At 47.0% G+C, this 22329-nt stretch overlaps 1 protein-coding gene across 3 annotated transcripts in view; it reads right to left on the reverse strand.

The window, feature by feature from the left end:
* Nucleotides 1-9825: 9825 nt before the first annotated feature.
* nudE (Nuclear distribution protein nudE) overlaps nucleotides 9826-22329 on the reverse strand; it is an 87195-nt gene continuing 74691 nt past the window's right edge. For 2 of the 3 annotated variants that reach the window (XM_089586255.1, XM_089586256.1), the window contains 2 exons: nucleotides 12355-12446; nucleotides 9826-10811 (listed from right to left, as the gene is read on the reverse strand). In XM_089586255.1, coding sequence (XP_089442381.1) covers nucleotides 10748-10811; nucleotides 12355-12446 — 156 coding nt within the window. In that variant the 3' untranslated portion in view covers nucleotides 9826-10747. Of the gene's footprint in view, nucleotides 10812-12354; nucleotides 12447-13627; nucleotides 17160-22329 lie in introns of those variants that run through there. The other variant, XM_089586258.1, reaches the window with a different exon arrangement.

A 22329-nucleotide genomic window follows, 5' to 3' on the forward strand; every position in this document is an offset into this window, starting at 1 on the left:
CCGACGGAACCACCCATTAAACATTGTTCCTTTCAAACCACATATAGATTCATTTAAATTTTCTTTTTTCCCTCTAACTGTTGAAATTTGGAATTGATTGGACGGCTCACTTCGCTTTGAAGGAACCACGTTGCGCTATAAAAAAGACAGCCACAGGAAAAAGCCAAGGAGACAGAAAGAGCGCAAACTATCAACTGAGTTTATTTGTGTGAAAGTGCCTTATATAGTCAGAATCACAGCAAAAGAACAAGGGGAATGAGAGAGGGGGGTACAGTCAATCAACTCCTGGTCAACAACAGGTGCGCAGAAAATAGTTTTCCTTATTATACAGTTTGACAGAAGTGTCGCTTACACATTTATCCCCGTTTTATTTTATGTGATAGGCCTCCAAAAGCTCCCGCGCTATTTTATTTTTACTTCTTCCTAGAATTTTAATCTGCTTAAGCAGAGGCTCGCATCCACTGCAAGCAAGGCAATGAGCAGGCAAGTTTGCTCCTTCTTTATTCCGAATGGATCGGGCATGTTCCCCTGCGCGTTCATTCACGCATCGGCCTGTTTGGCCCACGTAGGCGCCTCCACACTTGAGTGGGATTTCATACACTAGTCCAGTGGCACATTTCACATACTTTTCGGCATGTTTTATGTCGCATCCGCTGCCTCTAGCTCCTTGGTTCCCGGTTCTCGCGCACAAGGCTGCCAGTTTCCGTGGGGCAGAAAAAACAACAGGGACGCCATGCCTCTTGGCCACTTTTTTTTACGTTGTGCGCCACTTTGTGTATATAAGGCACCACCACGATCTTCTTTTTGGCAGCGGCTCATCCACACTACAACGACTTCTTTTTATCTTCCTGAGAAGATTCTCGGCCACGGCTGATATGACGTCGCAGGGGAAGCCGGCTGAGAGCAACCTTTCAATTTGATTGTTAAAACTTATATGCATTGCATGCGGGCATGACTTGGTAAGAGCGGATTCCAGGCACGAGCTTGCAATTGCTCTTTTGACTACCTTCGAATGCGCGGAATCAAACGGAAGCAACTCTTTCTTTGCTCGTGGGGCATAATGCCAGCAGGCGTGTTGTGAGCCGAGGTTCTAGGAAAATTCTAGGAAGAAGTAAAAATAAAATAGCGCGGGAGCTTTTGGAGGCCGAGCACATTAAAGAAAACGGTGATAAATGTGTAAGCGACACTTCTGTCAAACTGTATAATAAGGAAAACTATTTTCTGCGCACCTGTTGTTGACCAGGAGTTGATTGACTGTACCCCCCTCTCTCATTCCCCTTGTTCTTTTGCTGTGATTCTGACTATATAAGGCACTTTCACACAAATAAACTCAGTTGATAGTTTGCGCTCTTTCTGTCTCCTTGGCTTTTTCCTGTGGCTGTCTTTTTTATAGCGCAACGTTCCTTCAAAGCAATGCACCAACTCGCCCAACAAGAAGTCACTTCGCTTATTGCCCATTCCAGAGTTTGTTGTTCAGTTGCCTGATAATTCGACCTGTTTTTAATGTTATCTATTTCTATGCTACCCATGTTATTTGTTTCTACTAATGTATGTACCCACTCCTGCTATGTCTCTCCTCCGAGATAGCAGTATTTCTAAATAAAATAAAGCCCTGCCCATGGGCAGTGCTTGGTGTCTACAGCACATATGCATGCCATATACGCTACAACCCAACTATAAAAATATGGCGTAACCCAGGGTAGTTATGAAGTCGAGAGTGTGACGGAATAACGCCTGGCCGGGGGGATACATTTCAAAACAAAGAGACGCCGACCAGTAAAATGAAAAAAATTGTATTGACGTTTCGGCGCCTAGAACGGGGGCCTTGTTCACAATGGAATCACACCAAGAGGGTTCGTCTTTAAAAGCTATAGTAATCGCCGTAAGGATCGCGCGTAAATCGGGTTAAGATTGCCCTCGTTACGATTAAGCGTGTGAGCCGTCGTCTGTATCACCAGGGACTCGAGATGAAGCCGTGATGTTGTCAATTTCTCTTTTTCGATGATTCTTGCCTTGTCCCAATCTACTTTATGATTTTTCGTCACCGCGTGCTCTGCCAAGGCGTTATTGCGGGTATCTTCTTTCTGCACATCACGAGCATGTTGCTGTAAGCGCTTCTTGTAACTTCCGGTTTCGCCGATGTAAACACCGTTGCAATCTGCGCAAGGGATGGCGTAGACAACTCCTGGGAACTTCTCTTTTGGCAACTGGTCTTTGACGTTCATCAGTTGTTGTCGCATTTTCTTGGCAGTTATTTATACGGGCAGGGTAGTTATGCGCAGGGTAGTCTTGGCAGGGTAGTTATGCGCACAAGGTCAACGGCCTACATTTGGAGTATTGGACGTCTGCAAAATGCAAAATCACCCATGCAAAATGAAAAGGCAAGAAAAGAGGAGGAGATGGGGCAGTTAATTGTGCCCCTGCGTGGACCCAAGCGCCATGCGAAAGACAGGCGAAAGATGAAGGGGAGGACAGGAAAAGGCAACTGCCGATTTCCCCTGGTCGGGCCAGGACCGAGGTGCCACGTCTGCGGGATTCTGGAGCCAAAGTGGTGTGTTGCCTCCGCCGAGGGGCCTTACCGCTGAACGCAATCTACACGTTCCGAGCGTTCTTAGAAACTTCGAATTATTGCCCTGTACGGGCGATTTCCACAATTTAAATGGGATTAACGTCAGGCTCTGCCTTAACCTTTCACCCAGTCCCATGGCGGCTTGCCGGCCGCTCTGCCATCGGGGGAGTGATACGTAGTGGTCGGCGAAAGCAGAGTCCATGCGTATTATTATTTCCGTTGGCCTAATTTGCAGCTATGACTAGAACTATTTGTTCACGGATACCTAAAAGAAACAAAATAAAAGTGAAAGCAAAGTCGCCACGTGACTGCCTGTAGTCCATGCGTTGGTCGGCTCCTCCCACTGCATGCGAAGAATTTAAAAAAAAGGTGGGAGCCGGACGTTAATACGATTTAATTAGAGAAATCGGCCGCACAGAGCAATAAATCAGAGTTTCTAAGAGTGCTGGGAACGTGTAGATCGAGTTCTCGCGGCAAAAAGACGCGTTCAGATTCCTCCTCAGTGCGCCTTTAATCCAAATGCGATCGGCATCGGCCAAGATCTTTTCCCCGGAGATGACTAAGCCACGCATGAAGCTTGTTCCCACTGCACCAGCGCCACTTTTTCCCTGCCGGTCATTTTGGCGTTTCTGTCCGGGTACGTCGCCGGCGGCGCGCATTGAGCAGCAGTATAGTGCCTAGAATATATTCTAGGCAGCAGGCTGTCGACTGGTACGCGCGTGCTGCTCGCGCCGCTGGCACTCTCTTTTTCATTGTGAGCACATGCCGTCCTGCTCGCGGGCGCCCAAAAGTGGTGTTGCCGCTCGCTGTGAGTCATGGCTGGAATTCCGCGACGTTCTAAGAGTGGAGAAACTTCAGGCCTGTCACAATAGTGCTCTGAACATGTCCTGGACATGTCCTACATTCTTGGGGGAACAAAATTTAATATTGGAAAATTGTAACGTACAGTAATGGAAATATTGATGGTCCAACCTTTCTATATGTAGCAAAATCATCGCTCGTATCGATTTTTCATCGCTCGTATCGAGCAGTTGACGATAGGAAAAACGTTAATACGAAAAAAAATGCAAGCCTATCGATGGGAGATTGCTGTAGTGAAATCTTCCAGTATATGAAAAAAAAATGCGTTCATATACACTGTTTCCTATTCAAAAATGTTTTTGTCCGGAATTGTTTGGTATGAAATGGATGAAAACGAGAAACAGCAGGCCTCGAACGGCTGTGGGCAGGGTGAAGTTGCTAAACATGTTTCGTATGTTGCACGCGTAATATTATTTCTGAGCAGTTTTTCCTGTAATTCACTAAGCATGCAGTGTTTAGTATAGTTCGCGCTAACGAAACTCAATTTTTTTTGCCATTTTTCATTTTGGAGACTGTCAACAACCTCTAACGGCGTTATGCAGACGCGTGTGAGGCAAGGTCAGTGATCGCCTCAATGTTCCGACTTGTGACGCCTGGCTCAATTTTCGAAGTTGCTTTACATGTAAAAAATTTCAAAAAGTAAAAAGAATCAAAATGTTTGCTTGCACTTGAATGAGCGTTTGCATATGAACGATGGCTCTGCAAACTTTGGGGATGCGCGTGCGCTGTAATCGGCACTAAAATAAACATACCAACCGCTATCTCCGTTGTAGCGATTGACCAAACTAGAGGATTCTTCTCTTAGCCGTATATAGCAAGCAGCGGGTAGGCGCATTTCGTGCGTTTTCGTTTTTCTCTCCAGCCTCGCGTGTCGCCTAAGGCCACTTCATTTTAAGTTAAGATACAAATTATTTACATATATTATTCAGCGGAACACGTAACAAAATCCTTATTATTTGGCCAACAAACCTGCATGCACCGAACTGCTCAGCCACCCAACGAAATTAAGTATTTTGCTATTTTGCGAAGATAGCCGCGCCAAAAAAAAAATTGGTATTCACCTCGAATTCCACGTCTTAAATCTTCTCGTCATTTACTTGCGATACACATTTCGCCCTTACGGTACCAGCTTTTTCGTCAACAATCTGCTTCACGGAGTGGGCCTGATCCACTAGCAGTTCTTTTTTTAAGTTTGCGCAGCGAAAAAAAAATTCGCTGTCCACTATTTCTTTTAACCTACATCTCGGAGGGTACTGCCGCGACAGAAAGAAATGCGAACAGCGCGGTGCCTAGGCGCTCCGCTGTTGGAATTTATTTTCGTCACGCTTATACTTGGCGCACGTACAACACATATGCGCTAGAGACATCCGTGATACAATAATGTGCCACTCTAGCATCTTTTTGCTAATACCCAGACAAAAACGCATTTAAGATAAATTCCGACTGCGCAGCGCATGGGCGCCGTGCTGTTCGCATTTCTTTCTAGCGCCCCTGTACATTTTGCTAATCCTCTGAAGCTCGTCAGCGTTCAAGCACGAGGGAAAAAGCTCGCGACTGCACAAAGAGATTTGCAGGCTGGCCAACACGTGCAAAGTACGTGCAGAACTGGCTTTTTTGTTTCAGGAGAAAGCGTGCTGATCGCGCAGCTACTCAATGGGAGGGATGACCGCTTTGCCCGATCAAAAGTGCGGAGTCGGCCGGAGAGGGCGCTTTTCACTGGCGTCCGCAGCGCCCCCCTGCGAAGCTGCGATCCCGTGGTGGTGCACTGCTCACCAAGGTCCCCACGATGAAAATGTTTCCATTGTTTGCTGTGTTATGGAACTGGAAACCGTGCCCTTTCCCGGCTGGATACCGTCAAATTCCAGCTGGGAAATTCCATTTGCAGCTAGATTATGGAACTGTAAATTATGTTCAGCTGGAGCAATTCTTGCCACTAGCTGGAAATTTTTTTTACCAGCTACTTTGAGCCGGAAAGCTGATTTCCAGCCAAAAGTCGAATGGAATAAGCACAATTAACTCACCATCGCCTGCATATGTTGCAGATGCTTCCGAGAGGCCAAGAGGCCTTTGAGACTTAAATCATCTTTTCACAAGCAAATGAGCAGCTTCAAGACGAGCATGGTGAACAATTCAACCGCCCAACCTGTCACCTAGCTCATTTTACAACAGAGACATTTAGAACGCAGTGACAATAGACGATATGCGAAATTGCTTGGCGGTCTGGCAACACCGCGCCCACAACTTCCGGTTTCCATCTTGGCGCGGTCGAGCTCGTCGAGCTGGTGCATCGTTTGCTATGCGTACTTTCTTCTTGCGAGTGGAATTTCAACAGGCAAGCTTCAGCTGCTGCGTTGTTTTCACAGCTGATCTTCGACCAAATGTAGGTGCTTTCAATAAGCGCCAGCTTCCTCCTACCGCATCCTCAGCTTCGCTTGAACTGCAGAAGAACTGATGATTGGGCGAGTTCTGGCGCTGATGATCGCAATAATCCGCACTCGAAAGTGGGTTGGAAAGTCGAACCGTGACCGTGTGCTGTTTTCGTTTTAATGCTCGCATTAAAGCACCAGTTCAAGCATCACACATTATCATGGCTATTTTATTCCCAGGTGGACGCGAATTCATCTGGTAGGGTAGCGAGCGGTTATTTTGCGGTGAGTGCGCACGTGTGTTGACAAACTTCTGTGACAGTGCGAACTTTCGTTCGCGCCGACGCCAGGAGCTTCGTGCATTGCAGTATAATCACACTAGACCCTCGACCAGCTGCGTAATTCGATTCCTTTACTGTAATGTGCAATGCGCATCCGCGGTTTTCAACGTCACCGTTTCAGAGCCCGGCGTCGGTTGATTTTCGCCACAATTCGTTGAAACCGCGTCCTGCTTAAGACGCAGTCAGTCGACATTAACAAGAGGAAAGTAGGCATGCACATATAATTCAAAATATTGTAAGCAAAGACGCAGCTTTGTTTTTTTTTTTAGATAAGCACTGAGCCACCGCGGCGGCTTGATTAGAGAAATATGTTACAGCTGTAGGTGCATGCACGGACTCGATACGCTGGTCAAGCTGTGTGTGCAGGGGCGAAATTAGCATGTTCGGTTTCTTCCGAAACTTAATTAGCTTACTCCCAAACTTGGACAAATGGCTTTGTTGCGAAGCAAGCTGTTGACTTGCCACAACGATAATAAAATCTGATGGCCTGAAGCGTTTTCAGAACACTGTTGCACGTACTTTCTAGCTTATACATGCGTCCCTCCTTCATAATAAAGTAGCTATATTATTCGCTTCTTTTTTTTTTAGATTTTTGTCGCCGCAGATATCGAAGGTATAGGAATCCTCAAGAAATAAACCATTCGCACCTCAGTTTTTATACGTAGGATGTATTGCTTCACAAAGACTCCTTAACGCGCATAACATATGCGTATATGGTCCAGAGAGTTTGCTCGCCCTTTTAAAACTAATTGAACACGGGAAAAACTTGACTGAACACGTAGCAAACTAAGCAGTAATCGGCATATGGTTCTTCGAGTGAACTTATTTCGCCACGGCACTAGCGATTGGCCCGCTCAAAAAAATTACCTTCTCTATTACGTTGTTCAAGTATGCGTCTATATATATATTCACGCCCGACCAGAGAGTTGATAAATGCACGAAATCGGCTTCTAATTTTGATCAGAGACAACAAAGGCTGTGGTCCTTATCTTAATTTAAACGCAAATCACCTCGAGAGATTTGTCAAAAATCAGCGCAGAAAGCGAGAGCTGCGCACTGATCCGCGTGCTGACACGATACCTCGCATGGCGTTTTGTGTTGCTAAAACGTTAGGACGGAGTAAAAAAATAGAAAAGTGAAAAGCTTGAACGCACGTAATTCTGGCACGCATCGTAGTGTCTTTTCACAGTGGAGAGGGTAGCGCAACACTGCATCGGAATTTTACTTTTCAAACGAAGCGCAGCCGTTTTAACCAAACGCTGGGCAGCGGTTTCGTTTTCTGTACCGTGCCAACATGGAGGACTTAGTTCTCGGAGCGCCGAGAGATGGCGCTGCGCATTTCGTCTATTGAGGCAAGCACAGACTCTCCTTACCAATCAAACCAGCACAATGTAAAAACTGTAAACAATATGTAATCTCATTATTTTTTTGTAGTGAAGTTTTATGAAATTTTTTGAACCTGGTTATAATCTTCAATCTGGTTTCATATCGGATAAATTTCAGGCATGGTCCCCCAAACGTTTGCATCGAAATTTATCCGATATGAAAGATAAGTACGAACACTTGGTTGTGCACGTAATGAGCTGCGACGGTTGCGAGGCTCGGTTAAAGGAGACAAAGGTTCTTGGCAAGAGCTCTCGGATAAAACTGCACGTGTTAGTCTGGAGGCTTTCTACATAAAGAAACTTGGCTGTAGGTGTGTTTAGCACTCCATCTTTATCGCTGTTTGCCTCCGAGTACAATATTCTAGATTCTGCTATCAGGTAACTCTTCTTTTTATATTTGTGACTTTGGGCTGCCTGCCCGTTTCTGCGTTCCGAGATGGTTGCGTTTGTTCGCCTTCTCCTCCATGTCACCCTTCTTTCCCCTTGAAACTTCACCTTATATAAGGTGCTTCCTGGCTTCAATAAAATTTCAGTTGTGAGTTAGCGCTTGTGTCTCCTCCTCGTCCCTTCTCGTGGTGTGCATGGTTCACGCTATTTTCTTTCTCTAATCCAACAGATAACGGAAAGGTGCATAAGTGGCCCCCTGGGAGAGTGCACACCTTAGTCGCACTTTAAGCTAGGAAACTGATGAAGAGCGGGAGCTTCGCAAGCAAAGGAAAGGCGCATAACTGGTCCCCTGGCCCCAGTCGACATGCTTTAAGCTGCGTGGCGGTAGTGTGCGCTGCATGCGTTGGCATTGACAGCATTGCGGCAGAAATGCGGCACTGAAGTCATGGGCTGTCGGCGTTCATTTGCGCTGGCGTCGACGTTTCAGACTCCGATCACTTCAAGGGGAGGAAGTGCGCATAACTGGCTGCCTGAATCACGCTTATAGGTACATAGGGCGGTGAGAGAGAGATGTGGCCTGCTTGCATTAGTGCTGATGTTGTGGTAAACACGTGGCACTGCACGAATAGGCTGCAGCGTTCACTGGGTTAGCAAACTCGCGGTCAACCATTAACTGCCACCTGACAAGGTGGGCACGCTGCCTATCTAGTGTTCGGAACGCACTCAATATGTTACAGACATCAACGATACGCCATGACCTGCAGCAAATTTTTTAATTTGCTGTGTCCATCAATAGAACGTTCATGGGGCAATTATTTTCAAGATACCTTAAGTATAATTACCCTATTGATGAAAACCACAAATGTAAAAAAAACCTCCTGTGCCCCTTGGTTTCTGCGACTGTTGGCACACTGTCACACAAGAGTGGTGACACATGAACGACTGTGCACATTTTTTCTTGTTCCTCCTCGGACAGTGCAGTGCTGCTGAGGCAGTGCTCACGCGTTTGTGTTGCTGTTTGTGTTCAGGAAAGAAAAAACGGCGCTAAATTGTACACAAACCACACACCCGTGTGGTTTGTGTACAATTTAGCGCTGTTTTTTCTTTCCTGAACACAATGTCACACCAACTAGCCCCAGAAAAAGGTACTGTTATCCTATTGTTTTGTTCATCGCTTTCTTGCGACTTCCTGTCAAGATCTTGCACTTGCTGGAAATGCTTTTTCTTTTCCTTTCCCAAGCAAGGTTACTGCAACATACCGACGCTGCGATGGTCTGTGTGTGCGCAGTAACGATAGTGCTGCACATCCTAGAGAGGCTGTATTGATGCACAGCAGTGCGGCACCACGAGGTGAATGAATGTTTCGCCAAAGTTCACTGGGTTCACCTCAATCTGTTTTAGCACAGACAGCTACAAGCATTTCATGCTGGAAATTGTCATGTTCACCTTCGACTGGAAGTATTCTGTGTAATGGGAAGAATGCGTAGTCACGAAGAGTGCTTGGCTGTATTTGCACTCAGTGATGCTGCTCAATTGGTGTGATATATTGCAAAGCGTTCTTGCCTACCTTCATAATATTTTCAACCTCTTCTGCTTTTGCCTTATGACATCACAGGGCATTGCCATCAGCTAGATCTCTCAGGGCAGTTCTCAGCTAGGCCGTTATTTGCTGATGGAAAAGTATGTGCAGCTTGCGCTGAATTCACCTAGACCAACCGAAATTCATCCCACAAAGCTCCACGGGATGCATTCTGTGATGCAACGTGTACCCCACACACACAAAGCATAGTGGCTCTTGCTAGGCTCCGCCCTCAACAGCGTTGCCGAATGTGATGCTTATCGGGCCCAGACCCAGCGTAGCCACTAGGTGCAGACCGCCGCTGCCTATGAACACTTCAATTGTCCCACATGCCAAGTTCATTCGAGAATGGTGCACTTCATTTATTATTACTCTCTCGACAAAAGCATATTTGGGTCTAAGCAGCCAGGGAAATAAAAACATTGAGACATGCACGTTCCATGGCCACAAAAAAAAAACATGAAAGCAGGCCACTATTCATGAACATCCTGTTTGCAGTGAAGGGCAGGCCTATGACACTCTCTACTGACATCGGGGCTACCACACCTGATGACCAAGTACAGTGCAGTGCATTCAACTGGAATTTATTGCCGCCAGCTGGAGAGACATACAACACGCCACACTGCAAAACACTCACATTTACAACAAAGCATTTGTATACTATTTGTATACATCTCTCTATAAATACCTTGAGAAAAGAAAAACTTAAAAGGCACCCTTATGTGCCCAGAGGCCTTTCTCATGCCCTACATACACAATATACAATTCAAAAGAGCCCATTCCAGACACACACAAAGTTTTGAGATTTCCACCACAGCGAGCGTCAGTGGCCACTGTCAAAAGTGATAGCCACCCCAGTGATGCGCTGGCCGTCATGTATATAAGTTACTTGCAATGCACTTGGTCACACACTTTCTCCACCCATAAATGGTGCAATCAGACAACCTCCTTACAGCCTTCATGGCAGAATGACGCTAATTAGCTGATAAGGGCAGCCTGGGGATGAGAAGAAGCCCCCAGTGCCCAAAGCACACCAGGACTGGTCTTGTGGGGTGCACATGGGTACTGCAGACTACAGAACCCTTAGTGTGCGCGATGAATGCTCCCATCCATTCGGTAGATGCCGAGTGACAACACAGAAGCAGCGGAGCCCATCTTTCTTCTTCTATTTCTCACTCGACGCACAGGAAAAAGAACAGGCAAAAGAAAGCCCCACAAAGCAAACAAGTCCCCCCAGGTGGCCAACTGATGCACACAGGCTAAAACGCAAGAGGGACGAACTCTTGCGGACTTGACAGTGCACGCTGCTTCAGGTGAGTCCTCCTGATTTGGGAGAGGAAAAAATGCACAGTTACACTACAGGGTGGGCACCTCTTTGTCCAACAAAGCTGGTGCAACATTCTGTTTGGTAACAATTTTTTGAGCGCTAGTAACTACAGCATTACATGTGCATAAGTTTTTTCTAGAAATTTTTTTCTCTTCCAGACCTTTTGGAAAGCATGCAGACTCTACAGAATGTGGTAGAAGACTGGTTGAGCATTCACTGCATTCTGGGATGGCACTAGCAGGGCAAGAGTGCGCGCTAGTTGGTGATGCATCCCGTATAAATACCAGTGCAAACCAGCAAGACACACGACAAAGAACGAGGAAGTCGACAAGGAAAGAGTTGGAAGTTGGCGCTTGTCTGTCGTCGATCTTCATCGTGTGTCTTGCTGGTTTGCACTGGTATTTATATAGGATGGCACTAGTAGTTTTTTTTTTTCACAGCACAAATCTTTGTCTTAATTTTTTGCAAAGCAGTTGGCATAGACATGTCATAAGCTGTAACCAAGATGTCACCAACATTTCACAATCCATCAAAACGAAAAACCAAGGTTGTCATCATACATAGCGGAGTTCTGTGAGTGCAACAAAACAAAGAGGGCAGAAATAGACAAAATAGCCCTGCAGAAATCTACTCCGAAAGGTGAGCATATCTAGTGAGAAGGGTTAGAAAAGCGCTGGTTTTTCAAGCATTTCCCCAAAACACAGTGCCATTGCTTACCGCGTTTTTAGAGCACTTCGCAGTTAATTTGAGCAATGAAACTTTGGGACTGCATAAAAAAAAAAATGAAGCACACGGGTGAATAGAGCGATTTAAAAAAGCCCAATTTTCTGCTCTTGAATAAACAGCGCGAACTATGATAAGCACAAGAGACAAGGAAACGGACGCTGACCGTTTCCTTGTCTCTTGGGCTTGCCGTTGTTCGCGCTGTTTATTCGATGCTTAACCAAGTACGTAACAAGTGAAGGTGGGCTAGTTGGTGGTTGACAATGGAGTGCATATTGCAACCGCGCAAAACGACAAGGGACGAAGAGAGGACAAGACGCGGAACTTCAACTAAGGTTTACTACAGGAAAACCACATTTTTACATGATTCGTAATCACACCTGATAAACAGCTGACACCATCAAATAACACAGGCACGTGAGCACGCATGGCACAAATTAGCATCTAGATAGCTGAATTCTTTCTTCGATAAAGATACTGAAGTGGAGCTGATGCAATGGTCATTCTTTTTTTATCCAGTAGGCTTCAAAAATTTCCCTGCTAAGCTGGGTCAATTTTTTCACAATTGTGTCGCGGAACCTGGGCGTGCAGTTACTACGATGGCGACAATGTTTTCCCAGTTCCCTCTTTCCTGCTTTCCTCTCTTCGTCCAGTGTCGTTTTGCGCGGTTGCAATATGCACTCCATTGTTAACCAAGTAGCCCGCCAAAACGTGCTAACCCGCCTTCTGGCCTTTTTCCGCTACATGAAGGCCGTGTTGGGTGCATTCTGAGAGGATTTCTTTCTTGGACACAGCTGCAAACAAAGAGTGACCCACCCGAGTGCGGAGACCGTGTCTTCGGCGTCCTCTCGCTGGGTGGGGCTGTTCTTGACGAAGTTGCGGCACGATGCCAGCTTGGACTCCAGGGTCTGCCAGGGGGGAAGAGGGGGAGACAGACACAGGGGGAGGAAGGAGAGAGAGCACCCAGGCCACTGTTGGTTTCCAGGGGATGCACTTTAGGATGCAGAGGAGTGACAACCTTGCTGCCACTGGGCACACAACTAACCAAACCGACCACAGAACAAGATGTCCCCCCCTCTGCACAGCAACTGCAATGCTGGGGGTGAGAATAATGGGGTGAGAACAACATGACAGAATGTAAACTTGGTTCACTGACCATGTCAATAAAGGGGGTTAGTTGACGTTTCGGAACCGCTACGGGTTCCTTGTTCACAATAAATAACCGGCCAGTTATTCATTGTGAATAAGGAACCTGTATCAGTTCCGAAACGTCAACGAACTCCCTTTTTGACGTGGTCAGTGAACCAAGTTTACATTCTACTAAGCCACTACCTCACCAGATGGGGTTCCGTCAAACCCTGGATTACAAGAATAACATGACCTGCCCAGGCGAGGTGTCTCACGAGGGTCAGTTGGTGGCCCATGATTCTTTAGAACAGCACAAAGCACAGAAGAGGCGCAGTGTCTCTCTCTTCTGCCTTTTGCGCTGTTCTAAGGAACCCTGCAATGCATCACCCTGGTGGAAGTGCTGAGAGAGTGCGCTGAGTAAACCTGAGAGACGTTAAACTGCAGCAACTCCACGGCAGGCCACCACAATACAATGCCCCAGTCTGCACTGCTCAGCGTTTGTTTCTAAAACATTACACTGGTGATTTATGTACTAAAGTCCACCCCAGCCTTCAATGCCAGTTCAGCAGTGCAGACTGCACTTAAAGGGTGGAAGAGCAGAAGAAAAAAAAGAGGTCAACACCTGCCAAGTGGTACCACAACATGCCAATGCAACAATCTGTGGCCAAAACAATTAAGACAGTGGGGGAAGGCTTTCCTTACGCATTTCGCTAGCGGCTTCTTTTTCCCTTCAAACAGACGAACAGTCTCTAGAGGGAAACAGAACAAACACATCCATGCACAGCATGTATACAGCATTCACTAAATACTCACAAGGACCCACCATGAAAGCTCCTGCTAATCATTTGACCCAGCACATTCTGGGTGGCTCACCTGTGGGTCTATTTTGGCAAGGCAAAAAAGTGGGAGCAAGACATTTCCAGAGATTCCTTGCCAGATTTTGTGCTCGTTGACAACTGGCCACAAGCGGGTGAAAATTCTTTATTGCTTTTCAGGCAGCACTGTCTGCACCACAGTGTATGATGACATGCAAACTGGACATGTAGCACGGGTTACAAAAATAATGGCATTGAGCACTCACTGTTGCGTGGGAATTACTGTCGCATGGGAATTACACACTTTGAAAACAGGCACTGAAAACATACGCTTTAAAGCAGCTTCTGCTGCACAGATAAATCCATTTGTGTGACCTGCCCTCCAAAAGAGGCTAGTGTGACCACCCACTCCAAGAGTGGCTTGGATGATGCATGCAAAGCGTGTTGTTATTACCACTTATATACCTCATATGCAAGTGCCAATTAAAGAAGGCTGGCTCACCAATCAATGCGTCACAGTGCTAACAACAAGACGACGCACAACAAGGCCTACACCATTAGAGAGGCACTGTGGTATTTTTCTTTCATAGTGGAACCAAAGAGGGAAAGAATGACATTTGCCATACAAGCAGACTGCAGGGGAAGCCCATACAATCCTGGCGTCGGTTGGCTGCGCTTTTTCCTTCCACTGCCTGCAGCCCAGCCGTGGGATACGAGAGTGTTGGAGAGGGGACTTGGACGAGACTTAAGAACGAGAAGGGGACAGGACGAGCGGCAACTAGCAGCTGAAGTTTACTGGGAAAAAAGATGTGTTGCAGCAAAGGTTGCATGTGTGCACAGCGTACGTAACACAGTTACATTGTGGGGACTAAGACAAAGACTCGTGGAACACGCGAGATGGCTAAGGAAACAAATCGACACAAACCTGTCTTGTTCCCCTTCTTAAGCCTCGGCCAATTTGGTGGTTACTGCTCCTCTCCAACTTGATGTCAGACCAACTGGCCCAAAGCTTGCCCTTGTTGACATGAGAGTGGTTATCCTGTCCCCAACACTGCACTCTGATGCTGTCCATTGGAAATGAGCACTGGTGGAGCAAAGTAAAAGCTTGTCCGTTATCCGGAAGCCATAATTAGTCCCTGCTTGCATCATGCTGATTTTGTATTCACTCAAAGGCTGGCCTACCTGAGATGAGAATGACTTTTTCCCATCAATGCTTTATTGTACTGTTGGGTCAAAAAGCCCCCTGCATCCACCACGCGGTGGAGCTCACACCCACCACAGGTGTCGTGAGGCACAGAAGCAAAGCTAGGAAAAGTGAAGCTAGGAAGGTGTCCAGGTACAGCATGGAAGACCTCAGTGGGGCTACCCTGAGACCATCTCGAGGCAGCCTAACCAGTGGAAGACCAACATGGGCACTGGCTGGGCTCAAGCCAGCAGTTGGAATTACCCTGTTCTCTGCTCGGGTTAGCTGTCAGCATAGCCATCAAGTATTACACTGCAATCAGCAAACAGACATAGTGGAGACAGTGATGCAACCTCATTCGATCGACACTAATGCATGCTAAACTGTCTTTTCCCTCCGTGCCAAAGAAGGCCCTGCATGCACCAGGGCTGCCAACCTCAACAAGGCCAACAAACCTGAACTGGGGAGGAGTGTATAAATTCAAACAGCTAAACAGGGCTGCCACTGGAATGGCAGCAGCAGCAGCCGAGTGGTGGACGGAGAGGCTGCTCACCAGGAGGAGGAGGACAAAGCACTAACACCCACTCGAGCAAGGGAGAAAAAGGGGCATGCCTTCTGATCAGCTGCTGTACAGCAGCTGCTATTCCATCCCCACCACCATTATTGCAGGGATCCGCTGTTGTCGCTGGCTGCCGGAAGGACACCCAGCATTAGTCTCCCGAGCCTTCTCCCTGAAACTGCACCCCTCTGTCTCTGCTGCTAGGCTGCACACAACACTGACCCCACAGGGGACATGGTGGGCAAACTACTCGAGGCAGCGTCAACCATTTTTCACTCCAGAGAAGCTGGCCACAGTTGAGGCACTGCACAGGCTAATCTTACACAAGGGCTCAGACACAAAGGTCTCATGTCGTGGGGGGGGACGCTGGCAAACTGCTCACCACAGCAGAAAGCTCTGCCTATTGGGCACTCTACTGGTGCAGCAACAAAACTGGCTGGGCTGAGAGGAAAACTGGCTGGGCTGAGCGGAGCCAGTTATGCGCCTCTCCTCTCCTCAAAGTCAGTGCAGGTTCAGGGAGTGCTCCAATTTGTAAGCGGCCACTGACCCAGCTGCACTCGGAGGCTTCACACAGGCTGGAAGTGCTCAGACTGGGGCACACCCCGATCATCCCATTGGCCTCTTTCCCACAACCTAGCAGAGAGTGCAGGTCCGCTCATGTTGTAAATACTTTTTTATGCCAAATAGTAATTGCAGTAAGTAATATCTCACAGTATAGAGAGTCGAATACCATGTGTCACTCATATCTGTGCAGTGACACTTGGTACAAAATTTTACACATCCCAGTAAAAAAATTGACCGCTTTCCTGAGTTAGATGGAAACAAATGGTGGCATGTCGAAGTAGCCAACATGCAGTCAGCTGTGCTCCTCCTCACAAAATGCATCTGCTTTTACTGCACCCACGGTTGGTGCATGCCACGACACAAGTGCTGCACTGCCCAGTCCTGCCTTCTTCTTTGGAGGATTTCTTCTCCTTGTCATTCTTCTTCCTTCATGTGCTGCAATTAATTTCTCTTTGCTAGTATTTCGAAGAAGCGTAGCTTGTTGGGCCAGTTGGTGCATGGTGAGTAGGAAACCAGCAGAAAGGACGCGCATTCACAAGGAGGAGAAGTACACAGGACAACACTTTGCTAGTACCAGTCTTGCCTACACGGACAGCTAAGGAGAAAACATACGTCCAGACTTGCAAAACTGTGAGCAATGAGATACCTTATTCCTCGAGTCCCCCCCCCCAGCCATTGACTAATTTCCTGATAATTTTGCAAAATAGGCACCATCTTGACAACAACAGCACGGTCGGAACACCGCCTGAGAAAGACTGCACAAACACAGGTGCTGACTGACAACAAGCTTTACTGCCTTCAACTGCCAATGGCTGGAGGGAAGGTTACGGACCAACGAGATAACTGTGCCACGGGGAGTGAGCTGTTGTTTTCCTCTGTTGTCCCGGGACTGGGCCTATATAAGCCAGTTCAAGGCAACCAACCATGTTGTGAGTTAGCACCTGTGTTTGTGTAGTCTTTCTTGTCCGTGTTCCGACCGCTCTGTAGTTGTCAAGATGTGTAACCACCGACAAGCCAGCCACTATGTATTAAGCCAGTCCTCGTATGCGCCAACGATTGAGGCCCAGCGACAGGCTCAGCCAGGGCAGCGCAGGGCACGCATTCCAAAATGATGACTTTCGCCCTGGCCGTCCCCGGATTGGGCGTTTCCTCTGTGCCAGCTGACAGAAAGCTGTTGTGTCAACAGGGTGTCCTTGAGGCACACTTCTCAACACCCTTGCCAGTGGGGGGTGTGCCCCTCAAAATCACATGCACAACAGAACAGAACGGGGCCCTAGTGTTTGTTGCGCAGCTGGGGGGTCGCACACAAGCTTCCGTCCATCGTGGTGCTCTGGCGTCGACGGGGTGTCGCAGCGGCCACTGTTACCAAGGTCTGAAAGCAGAGGGGGTCCATTCTGCAGGGCCCCACACAGGATCCCCCTTCCACAACACAAAACAACCAGCCACTCCTGCCCAGGAAAACAGCCACCATCATCAGCCTGACTACGCCCACTGCAGGGCAAAGCCCAATGTCTCTCCTATTAACCCTGTCCCTGTGCCAGCTGCAGGCACCACATCCCCGCAAACTTCTTAATCTCAACCTGTAACCTAACTTTCTGCCACCCCCTGCTACGTTCGCCTTCTCTTGGAATCCACTCCGTTACCCTTGAGGACCAGCGGTTGCCTTGCCTTTGCATTACATGCCTTGCCCACTTCTTCCCCTCGATTTCGACTAAGATGTCATTAGCCCGCGTTTGTTCCCTCACCCACTCCGCCCTCATCCGATCTCTTAATGTTATACCCGTCATATTTCCTTCCATAGCTCTCTGCGTTGTCCTTAACTCTTTCGCTACCGCGCCATAGGCGATCGTTCGCATATGATCGATTCAAATCGCCCGCGCAAAAAAGCTAATTTTGGAGCGTTGTGGACGTGCTCCGCCATCTAGTTAGCGAGCTCAACAACTGCTCTTTCGATTGCAGCCTTGGTTTCAGTGTTTTGACATGAGAGGGCGCCGTGAAAAATAAAACTTTGAACAGCCGCAGCACCGTCAGCCAGAGAAAATGGCGTCCGCGTCGCCGCGCGCTCCTCGTAAGCGAAAGCTGACACCGAGCACGTCGGCCGGTTTTGGTTTCGTTTTTTGCGACGAAAGCAGCGGTTATTAGTCGGGCAACAATGTACAAACGCTGGATTTCGGTTTCGGCAGCGAGACTTCGCCTCGGGAGCCTGGAACGTCAGCGCGTACTTGCATGTAAGTTCTGTTCTCGTTCGCTGTGTGTTTTCTGCGAAGCATACGGTTTGTAACTGATGACAGTGGTTTATTTTTGTGCTTCAGGGTCCTGACAACGTATGGCGAAGACAGTTTGCCAAATGCTCAAGGTCGCGTCGCGTTTTTCAACCAAGACGACGGCTAGGTGTCCATATCGGCACATCGCTGCGGAGCGGCGCTCGGAGATTCGCTCGACTTCTCGACTTTTTTTTGATGCTCTTCACGGCGGAAATGATGAAGATCGTGTGCGGAAACACTAATAAGTATGCATGGATGAAGAGTTTCAGCAAATTCGGTGTGACGGCTCATGGGAAGACGTGAATCTGTTGGAGATTCTGATGTTCATTGGAATCATCATATACATTGGAATTGTTGACCTGCCACGACTGTATCTCTACTGAAATACCAGAATAATCTATTCTGGCCCTCTGCCATCAAAAATCATTTCTCAAAATTTGTTTTTCGCTTTTTTTGTTTTTGATTTTTTGCACGTAACGGACCCGGATGATTCAGTGGCGGCAGCTTCTATTGGCAACACTTGAAAAGTGTCCTGGCTTTTGAACCACATCGATAAAACTTATTTTATCGATCCTGATGTTTTAGAGCTTGTCTAAAATGCCAAATTTTATCAGCTGGCTTTCAGGGAGCAGCTCATTCAAGAAATCTTCGGGTATGATGAGGGAAAAGAAGTCCACGCCCCCAATCCTCTCATAGAATCCATTCAACACCAACCGAAAAGAGTGAAAAAAAGAATAAACTGCAAGCTCGGCTATCAGAGAACAAAGGAGGAACAAAGATAAAACCTTATGTGAAGCACTAGTCAGTCTACCTCTACTTCACATCTTCACCTCTGATTGCTCTTCACAGTGAAACCACAGTCATGACCCCTGACTTGACAAGCCATGGAAAGTGCAGTAAATTTTTCTCATAGCTGAAACTGTGAATAATGACAGCTATGAACGTGTGCAACAGTTTGTATATTCCAGTTTTCCTCTAATCAAGTTCGGGCTTAGTGCAGCCGGTAATTTTTGTTTTTGCTATTTACTTTTTTTGTTTTTAGCAAATTTCACAAATAAATGTTCATTTACTTTCGCACACACAACTCTTCTGTTTGTTTCATTCAGAAGTGTAAATAATAAGCTACAATTTCATGCATTGCAATATGTGCTGGGTGTATTAGTTCTTGAGAAAAAAATTTTTCTTTCAGTACGCTCCAAATCGTGCATTTTTCCGCGGTAGCGAAAGAGTTAACTTAAGCTGAACCCTCTTTGTTGGCCTCCACGTTTCTGCCCCACAGGTGAGTACCGGTACGATACAGCTGTTGTATGCTTTTCTCGACTTTTTCAAAGCTGACCAGGCTCAAGAGAGCTGCTGGATCCTGCCCATGGTGCTTTCTCTGTATGCAAAATGTGGTTGCAAAACAGTGCTCGTCTGTGAGCACCTCTTCTGTCTCTCCTCCTCCATTTGCACTGTTCCACCCAGAGCAGAGAAAAGAAATACCTCATGTGCTCCTCCTTGGTGTGCCCATACTGGGGCAGTTAGTACCAAGACAGCGAATCAGGTCCTGCCTTGCAGCGTAATTTACCACCAGCTTCCTCTGATGAAGTGGTTAGTCTGTTTGTTGACATTTCTTGTGCAACTCAGTGCAAAATTACGCAGTTAAAGAGACGTGCATGCAACTCACTTTCACCATTCCCGTTGTCCCTGCAATGAAATCTTAACCCCGAGACCAGACGCAAAGCTCACAGCCTCTTCCACACATTCCACTGCCTCACTACCGACCAGCTCACTGCATGCACACCAGTAAGGCCTCCTCTGTCTCTGTCCAGACAGCAGTGGACTGCCACATTCCACAACATAACCTGACTGAAAATAGGCATGTCACTGATTAGTATACGCACGTTCACAGGTAATGTGGTTGTGCAGTACCTTTTTCTCATGCTTCTCTTGTGTTTTTACTTGGGCCACTTCATTTGTATGCTGCCTCGCCTGTAGCAATAAACCACTTGGCTGTTAGTTGGTGTACGTCCTTCTCTCTGCTCATCCTCCGTTATCCAATTCACCAAGAAACTTGACAGGTGGCTACATGCATGGGGGTGCTTTTTTCCCCTCTTCTCTCTTTTTCTTGCCGGTCCTGATATGCCGGCAATCAGTGACAAGGATCGGATTTTCCGGTTATCTCAATTTACCGTTGCAAGTGGATTGCCCTGTGTTTCTCTCTCGTGAGCCAGATCTGCTGGCCCTAGTCTGGCCTAAGTAAATGTACTGCCTGACAAGTTCCAATGCTACCTTGCGTATCATTGTAAAGTGTTCAGGCTCTTCAACATTTACCTGAATAACAGCGTGAACGTGGACGAGGACTGAAGGAAGACGCATGGATGGGCGCTCACTTGCAACTGAAATATTTATTGCTTGGCTTGGACTGTGAAAATAAAAAAAAATTCTCTGTGGCTTAGCTTGGTTAAGCCCGATAATTGCGAAAGCAATATCCGTACCTTCGCCATGGTTCAGCTGGTAGTGTAGCTGGTGGTGGTGCTTGTGGTTAGACTTGTGGTGATGCATCGGTTATACAATCCAATCCAATCCAATCCAAACAAATCCACTCCTTTTCAATCCAATCCAATGTAATCTAATCTAATATAATCCAATCCAATCTAATGCAATCAAGGTCAAATGAAGGTCAATGGTGGTCACCGCCACGGCACGGCATGAAAGTGCAAGTAGTATTGCTTTCGCAATAATAGGTGGCCACCAAACAACAAAGGAAAACAACACACTCATCAATCGTGACACTCAAGGAGCCAAACGCTATAAAGTGCAATTCTTCAGATGAAAGGGCCAAAGAGGGGCTGCTAACACAAGATTCTGCTGACCAGGTGATTTGTTGCGCTTCTGTGATTTCACGCGTTAGCTGATTTTTATGTTTACTTATCACCTTGGTTTTCTTGAAGTCCGGCTGGCAATTTCCGCTCTCACAATCTCTGCAGCGAATGCCTAGCTGCCCTTTCACGGTGTAAGGCACGTTGTTGTTGTGTTCTCTGAGCCATTCGTTTAGGCATCTGCCCGTCTGGCCAACATATTGCTTGCCGCAGGAAAGTGGAATGACATAGATGACACCCTCTTGGCAAGCCATGAAACGGTTCTCGTGATTGGTGGTACATTCTTGTGCGACAAATTGTGAGTTAACTTTTTTTAGATATCTTGCCTAGCTTATCGGGAGCCGAGAAGACAACCCTAACTTCTGCGCATTTGCCAATCTTTTTCAGCCTGTGTGCGAAACGATGGATGAGGGGACCACGGTGGTCTTTTCTTTTTTCTTGCTAACGGAATCAGCCGACTTTTTCGTTCAAATTTCAAAGAAAAGATTCTGAAACAGATATAAGCAGATGTTTGGGATAGCCAGCCCTCAAGAGACAATGGGCTTGGTGGTTGAAACTGTCTTGTAATGAGTGTATGCAAGATTTACTTAGTGCACTGGTGAAGCACAACTTAGCTACGGAACGTTTTACCAGTTTGGAATGACACGAAGAAAAAGGAAGCAATGGTTTGTTCCTGCGCGGTTCGTACGACCAGCAAGTGTGGTTCTTCTTAAAATAGTTTCAGGTCCAGAAATCTGATGGACTGATTTTGAGACCATTCCCTAGTTAATTTAAGAGGAAAACAGCTCCTAACAAAAATATCTTGGATTTGTGAGACGACAGCACTGAAATCACGAACACGAGTGTCTAGCATGACAAGAAAATCGTCAACATATCGGAAGCATTCTACAACCTTGGAACCTCTCAATTGTCCTTTGAGCACTCTGTCCTTTTTTGCTAAGCACGGGGCGCAATACAGGAACCAATGCAAACGCCTTAGCTGTGCAAGGAAGTCTTGCCATTCCAGGTGGTGAAAGTAGATTCTAAATACAGTTTCAGTAGCTCTAAAAACCCTCCTACAGAGATGCCTGCCTCATTTTGGAACGCCACTATGCCGTGCTTGTCAATACATTCCTCAATGCACAGAACGAGTTCCGTCATGCGGCAGCGAATACTAATACAACTCTTCCACATCAAAAGAACCGGCTAATACCCCTGTCACACTAGCAAATTTAATGTCATTCGAATCGAATGACATTAGCACCTAATGTCATTATTCGACTGCTACACGGGAACATGTAATGTCATTAGGTTCGAATGACATTCGCCATCGAATGAGTTAGGGGAACTCATTCGCATTCGATCTCGAACCGAATGCGTACTCTGGACACCAGATACGCAGCAGGAACAAGCGACGCGAAAAAATAATGTGCGCACT

Source organism: Amblyomma mixtum, chromosome 4, assembly GCF_055824585.1.
Source record: "Amblyomma mixtum isolate Tamu chromosome 4, ASM5582458v1, whole genome shotgun sequence".
NCBI lineage: Eukaryota > Metazoa > Arthropoda > Arachnida > Ixodida > Ixodidae > Amblyomma > Amblyomma mixtum.